This window comes from Ricinus communis, chromosome 1 (assembly GCF_019578655.1).
Source record: "Ricinus communis isolate WT05 ecotype wild-type chromosome 1, ASM1957865v1, whole genome shotgun sequence".
NCBI classification, from domain to species: domain Eukaryota; kingdom Viridiplantae; phylum Streptophyta; class Magnoliopsida; order Malpighiales; family Euphorbiaceae; genus Ricinus; species Ricinus communis.
In genome coordinates, this window is record NC_063256.1 from 36,685,458 (window position 1) to 36,693,184 (window position 7,727).

Genomic DNA, 7,727 nt, shown 5'->3' on the forward strand with positions numbered 1-7,727 from the left:
TTCCTTTTGACTTTCTATTCATAAATTTACCTTAAGGATTTTGTCTTTCTGAATTGCAAAATGTGAGGTGCGGTAGTGTATTCTAAAGAGGAAGACAGTGTGTTCAAATTATTAGGTGTATGCTTGTAGTATGTGGTAAGAAAATATATTAGGGTTAAGTTAATAGATAGTAAATTATAAATTTAGTGGTAGAGTATATATATTAGTATAAGTATACTATATGATATATTAAGATATATAACTTATATTTTATTTATAGAATATAAAGTACATTATAATATTATAGTTATTTTAAATATGTAGCATTTTTTTATTTCGATAATAATTGCTTGAATTATATATACCGTAATAGAAAAGAAATTCGGATCAGTTCAATTCGATTATAAATTTTTTTGGTTATTTCGGTTCTGGTATTTTTCGGTACGGTTATTCGGTTCGGGCGGAAAGCACTGAGATCCATGCTCAGCCTTAGCCCCAGGTATTAAGAGAGACGTGAGTTCCGATTTTCTAGAGGTGGTGCTTTCGCGGTTGTGTCTAGTTAGTGGGTCGCATGCTCTAGGCATGATGCACGAATTATAAATTTCTAAATATGAGGTGAGTTTTTAACTTGATTGAGAAATCGTTTTTGTATAAAATTATAAATTTTTCAATATAAAGTGAATTCTTAACTCACTCGTGGAATCACTTTTTTAGAATATCCTTCAATAAACTTAATATGATAAAAGAATCTCTCTAGATATTGGTCTATTGAATTTTTTTGTAGAAAAAGTCAATCTGTAATGAAAACTTTCTTTGAATATTATACTTAAGCATATCAATTGAAGAAGTTAAATAGCTGGGCTCTCCCTACTTCATACCACTACTTCCAAAACGGCTCAGCTATGGGACGTAACGAACGGGATTGCGGGAGGGGCCGGGCTATCCCTACTCCATACCACTTCCCATTAATTGACCAGTCGGCCATTTAGTTAGCGTGTACACATGCAAAAGTGGGTTGATCTATCAATTTAAAGCTGCAAGGTCGAGCACTCATTCAACTTGTGTTGCTGGCCAAAATAGGCCCAATTTTATTTCTTTTCAACGATCACACCCACAACTGCTATTTAATAGCTATGTCATTCATCGTTTGGACTTTTATTGGAGCATGTACCTCAATCCATAACAAATATTTTAAAATAATGATTTAAATTTTGAAAAACTTACATCTCATACTGCATTTTTTCTGAAATCATTTTGTTTTTACTATATTTACATATATTAATTATTTATTCTTATGGCTGTTATTAATATTTTAATTATAAAATTAAATTTATATATAAGATTTAATAAAATTTCTAATATTAATATTTATTTATAATATTTTAAAAATAACAGCAAATTAAATATTTCTAAATGTCCTTCTTATGCCTTTTAATAATTAAAAATTTATTAGTGCAGTAAAATCAAGTTGATAGATACAATTTAATAAATTTTTAATATTTAATATTTTATTTTATAAAATTTTAAAAAATAATAACAAAATAACTATTTCTAAATGCCCTTAATTTTTTAAAATTTTAAAATTTTATTAATGTGATAATATAAAAATTATTTATTACTTAATTTAAATATTATAGACTAACATATTAATATGATTAATTTTACTATTTTTAGAATTAAATTTTTTATATAATTAAAAATTTAATTTATTATTAAATATAATTTAAGATGTTATTTTCTATATTAGAATTATTATTTAATTATAAAATTAATTTATTAGTTAATAAAATATTAAAATATAATTAATATGTTATTTTTAGAATAGAATTAATATCATCATTTGATTAAAAAATTATTTATTAGTTAATTTAATATTAAAATATAATTAATGTGCTACTATTTTTTAGGATAAAATTAGTATTATTTTCTAATTAGAAGATTATTTATTATTTAATATAATATAAAATATAATTAATTAGTCGGTGTTTAATTAAAAATATAATTTATTAATCAATAACTTAATAGAAAAACTATAAAATTACACATAAACTTGAACTTCATGTGTCAAAAGTAGTATACATGTCAAAACAAAAATTTTATGTATAAAAAATTAAGCACACTATTATAGACTAACATATTAATACGATTAATTTTACTATTTTTTAGAATTAAATTTTTTTATATAATTAAAAATTTAATTTATTATTAAATATAATTTAAGATGTTATTTTCTATATTAGAATTATTATTTAATTATAAAATTAATTTATTAGTTAATATAATATTAAAATATAATTAATATGTTATTTTTAGGATAGAATTAATATCATCATTTGATTAAAAAACTATTTATTAGTTAATTTAATATTAAAATATAATTAATGTGCTACTATGTTTTAGGATAAAATTAGTATTATTTTCTAATTAGAAAATTATTTATTATTTAATATAATATAAAATATAATTAATTAGTCGGTGTTTAATTAAAAATATAATTTATTAATTAATAACTTAATAGAAAAACTATAAAATTACACATAAACTTGAACTTCATGTGTCAAAAGTAGTATACATGTCAAAACAAAAATTTTATGTATAAAAAATTAAGCACACTATTATAGACTAACATATTAATACGATTAATTTTACTATTTTTAGAATTAAATTTTTTATATAATTAAAAATTTAATTTATTATTAAATATAATTTAAGATGTTATTTTCTATATTAGAATTATTATTTAATTATAAAATTAATTTATTAGTTAATATAATATTAAAATATAATTAATATGTTATTTTTAGGATAGAATTAATATCATCATTTGATTAAAAACTATTTATTAGTTAATTTAATATTAAAATATAATTAATGTGCTACTATTTTTAGGATAAAATTAGTATTATTTTCTAATTAGAAAATTATTTATTATTTAATATAATATAAAATATAATTAATTAGTCGGTGTTTAATTAAAAATATAATTTATTAATTAATAACTTAATAGAAAAAACTATAAAATTACACATAAACTTAAACTTCATGTGTCAAAAGTAGTATACATGTCAAAACAAAAATTTTATGTATAAAATATTAAGCACATGTGTTAAAAAAAATTTAGATTTCAGAAATTAATATATATATACTAATTGATTCTATTAGGATTAGAAGATTAATGATAATTAATTCTACTAGAATTAGGATTAGAAAATTAAATTAGTTAAATATATAATTAGGATATGATGTACTTTTATATATGTAAAAGTATATATTAGAAATCATTTCATGTTATTAATAATCTTAACATATGGCTTGGATATTAGTGGTAAGGATGATAACGATTACAGTGAGGTCGACATCACTTGGTTATGAATTGGAGTAGAGAATAAAGAACTACTAACCTTACTCTACTGTCCTTATACATATTAGTCACGAATTGAAGTATAAGAATATATAAAATGTATATTCGTTCATTTCAGAATTCTTCATTTTTAATGTGATGTTGAAGCAAGCAGAGTATAGAATTTTTATTACATTAATAATTTTATAAGGATTAGTAAATAATGAATTTCGAAATTCGGATTAAAATTTTCTGTTATTTATTAAATATATATTTTAGTAAAATTTTATAAAGAAAAAGACAGAAAAAAAAGCATGGCTAGTTATGTCAAACTGTTGGTGTCAAAAGCTCAATGGAGCCGCAAATTTAATGAGGGTCGGTTTAGTATTCAATGCCGCTACCAACAGCCAGCAGACCCATTTAATGGATAATGAGAAAGCTGGAATTAGATCAAATATACTTTTTTTTCTTTTCTTTTTGTGTCTCTTTATTCTTTTCTTTTTTATTATTTTTTTTCTCAATGGCTTTGTAGCTGAATCTCAAGAAGAAGAAGAAGAAGAAGGAGGGAAGAAAATTGTGTTGGCTGTCGGTTTGCCAACCAATAAGTTGAACTGAGGCTCTTTCTGCATGGGATAATTCTCTTAAACCTAATATTTACTCGGTCAAATGTAAACTCCTACTCATACATAACCCGCTTCTCCTTTCTCACATCTTTCTTGCCTCTCTTTGCATATATATGTTTCTTATCCTTTTCTTGTTCCATTCATGGTTACTTTTACAGTATTAGTCAAATATTTCAGCTTCAAAACGTTAAGATGAGAAATGCAGCAAATCACACAATGATGGAGATAGAAGCAAGCAAACCCGCAGGAAATGGAATGCTAGTAGCAGCATTGAGTCCTCTAAGCGAGACGCTTTGGAGAGAAAAAACCAACACAGAATTGGTAGGAGATGTGTCTGCCAGGCTTACATGGAAGGATCTGACTGTGATGGTTACACTCAGCAACGGGGAGACACAAAATGTTCTGGAAGGACTTACTGGGTATGCTGAACCAGGCAGCCTTACTGCACTCATGGGTCCATCTGGCTCCGGAAAATCCACTCTCCTTGATGCTCTATCTAGTCGCCTTGCTGCCAATGCTTTTCTTTCTGGGACCATCCTACTTAATGGTCGGAAAACCAAGCTCTCTTTTGGAACTGCGGTGAGTAGTCTGTCCTTGTGTATTTTCTAAAAATAGGATATGAATCCGAATGACTAGCATGCACTAATTCTATATTCTGTTATAATATAGGCCTATGTAACACAAGATGACAATTTGATCGGTACTCTAACTGTGAGGGAAACAATCTCGTATTCAGCTAGACTGCGTCTCCCTGATAAGATGCCTTGGTCAGAGAAGCGGGCGCTGGTTGAGAGTACTATTATCGAGATGGGTCTTCAAGACTGTGCAGATACAGTAATTGGAAACTGGCATTTGCGCGGTATCAGTGGAGGTGAGAAGAGAAGGGTCAGCATTGCTCTTGAAATCCTTATGAGGCCTAGATTGCTCTTTCTTGATGAACCAACCAGTGGACTTGACAGGTCAATCTCTTATATAGATCTTCTCACTATCTACATATTCTTAATTATATCTGCTGTTCCAAATAATTTATATTTCTGAGATTCTGAAACAACAGCAGTTCTGCTTTCTGCATATATTCACCACTTCAACTTTTTCTTTTCATTTTTCTTTTTTACAAAAAAGAAAACAAAAGAAAACTATCTTAACTCATCCATATATTATCAAAGACGAGAATTTCCTGTTGCCTTAACATTGGATTCTATTACGTGTGGCAGTGCTTCGGCTTTCTTTGTGACTCAGACCTTACGTGGTCTATCTAGAGATGGAAGGACTGTCATAGCTTCAATTCACCAGCCTAGCAGCGAAGTCTTTGAGCTTTTTGATAGATTGTACTTGCTTTCAGGAGGCAAAACTGTTTATTTTGGTCAGGCTTCAGAGGCATACGAGGCAAGAATCTGTGTTCTTAAAGTCCATCTCATTTCATTCATCACATAAAATGAAACTTGTAATTGTACTTTATGTTGATCATTGGTGTTTGCAGTTCTTTGCACAAGCTGGCTTTCCCTGTCCTGCTTTGAGGAACCCGTCTGACCATTTTCTGAGATGCATCAATTCTGACTTTGACAAAGTAAAGGCTACTTTGAAAGGTTCCATGAAACTGCGGGTACTACAGCTCCCTTTCATGCATTTAGCTTAATAATTAAGTTTGTGAAAATTGGCATAACTGTTAGCATCAATTAGGATTCTTTTAGAGATTGGATGCAATTTCTTTGCATATGTTGGAAGCAGAGGCTTTAATTCAAATAACACTGGCCTTTTGTTGCAAGAAATGTCTTTGAAACTATCAAAAATCAATATATAATATATTCACTTTCAAAGATAAAAGTTATGTATTATGCTGAATTATTGATTTGAATTTCTTAAGGAAGAATATATTGTTGAGGATGCTAGTGGAACCAACTAACTACTAATTAATTACTTAGGAGGATTTCCTAAACCACAATAATACCAATGTCTATAGATGTTAGCTACTGAACATGAAGGACGAATTCGTTTTAATTTCTTCGTGCTATAGAATTAATGCTTAGTTTGGAATTGTCTCACTGACTGCTGTTTAAGGATTATCTGATTATTGAACTTTTTTTTTTAATTTAACAATAAAAAATTTGGGTTACTAATCAGTTTGAGTCAAGCGAGGATCCTCTGGAGAAGATAACTACGGCTGAAGCCATACGAACTCTAGTTAACTACTACCGCACTTCTCAGTACTATTATGCTGCAAGAGAGAAAGTTGAGGAGATATCCAAAGTTGTAAGTGTTTTCTTTTTGAGAGTTCAGTCCCAACTTAGCTGTTTAATGGTTGTCGTCACTTTTGTATCTATTTGTGGACAGCAATTTATGGATTCTTAATTAGCAAAGATATAAAAAAAAAGAAGCTAAAATCTAATGATGATATGTTCATTTTATATGTACAGAAAGGAACTGTGCTAGATTCAGGAGGAAGTCAGGCTAGTTTCTTGATGCAGGCCTTTACTCTAACCAAGCGTTCATTCGTCAATATGTCAAGGGACTTTGGATACTACTGGCTTAGGCTTGTAATATACATTGTCGTCACCGTGTGTATTGGAACTATCTACTTGAATGTGGGGACTGGTTACAATTCAATTCTGGTACTGTTTCTTTTCCTCTTCCTGATTATCTCAAGTGTGCTGGGAATAGCATCTCAATTCTCAAGTTTACCCTTGTTTTAATTTAACACTATTATAACCAAGAACTTGACGTAAATCTTAAAATTTGGAAGATAGTTTGAAGCTGTTTGATGAATTTGTAGGCTTGGCAGTTGTCAACCTTTTCCTCTTTGATTATGGGAAAAAGTCATAAAAACTGATGGGAGTTGAGGGCAAATCAAGCCCAGCCATATGATATAAGTCCATTAGTCGTAGGAAATTTCTCTAGTAATAGGACACTTAAATAAATAAAAAGTATAGCACTATGAAGCTTTTCTTTTTTCATTTCTATTTATTACCGTACTGACTATTATACATGAACAGGCGAGAGGTTCATGTGCCTCCTTTGTATTTGGCTTCGTCACTTTTATGTCAATTGGTGGGTTTCCTTCGTTTGTGGAAGATATGAAGGTGAATTTTATTATCTCTTCTTTTATTATAAACTTGGTAAGGTCAATAATTTGAATATCTTCGAATCACTTTTTTAAAGGTATTCCAAAGAGAAAGGCTGAATGGCCACTATGGTGTGACCGCCTTTGTGATTAGCAACACAATCTCTGCAATGCCATTCCTGATAATGATCACTTTCATCTCTGGAACTATTTGTTACTTCATGGTCCGCCTTCATCCAGGTTTCGAGCATTATTTATTTTTCGTATTGTGCCTTTATGCAAGTGTTACTGTTGTTGAGAGCTTGATGATGGCCATAGCTAGCATTGTCCCTAACTTCCTCATGGGTATCATAATTGGAGCTGGAATTCAGGTTTGTATTTTTCTACTCCTGATGTGATTTGTCTGATATACGATACTGATTAACTCAATTATTCGTGCACATAGTAAGCAATATTTAAGATCGGCAACTTATGGATTTCTTTCTTCTCCACATGTCAGGGAATATTCATGCTAGTGTCGGGGTATTTTAGGCTTCCAAATGACATACCAAAGCCTGTTTGGCGTTATCCAATGTCCTACATTAGCTTCCACTTCTGGGCTCTACAGGTAACTTGATACAATACCTCATTAGTCAGCGGATTCCAACGCATTCCATCCAATGCTGAAACATGTTTTATTATTTCAGGGGCAATATCAAAATGATCTGAGAGGATTATTGTTCGACAA

The 7,727-nt window shown here is 29.2% G+C and overlaps 1 protein-coding gene across 1 annotated transcript; it reads left to right on the top strand.

Annotated features, from left to right (window-relative positions):
* Positions 1–3,684: 3,684 nt before the first annotated feature.
* LOC8286479 (ABC transporter G family member 11) lies at positions 3,685–7,722 on the top strand (the record flags this gene model as incomplete). Its single annotated transcript, XM_015723279.3, has 11 exons — positions 3,685–3,987; positions 4,101–4,521; positions 4,612–4,901; positions 5,157–5,328; positions 5,423–5,545; positions 6,064–6,192; positions 6,357–6,551; positions 6,933–7,019; positions 7,099–7,371; positions 7,500–7,607; positions 7,687–7,722. Coding segments are annotated over exons 2-11 (1,800 nt in total), but the record flags the coding sequence as incomplete, so codon positions are not given.
* Positions 7,723–7,727: the final 5 nt, after the last annotated feature.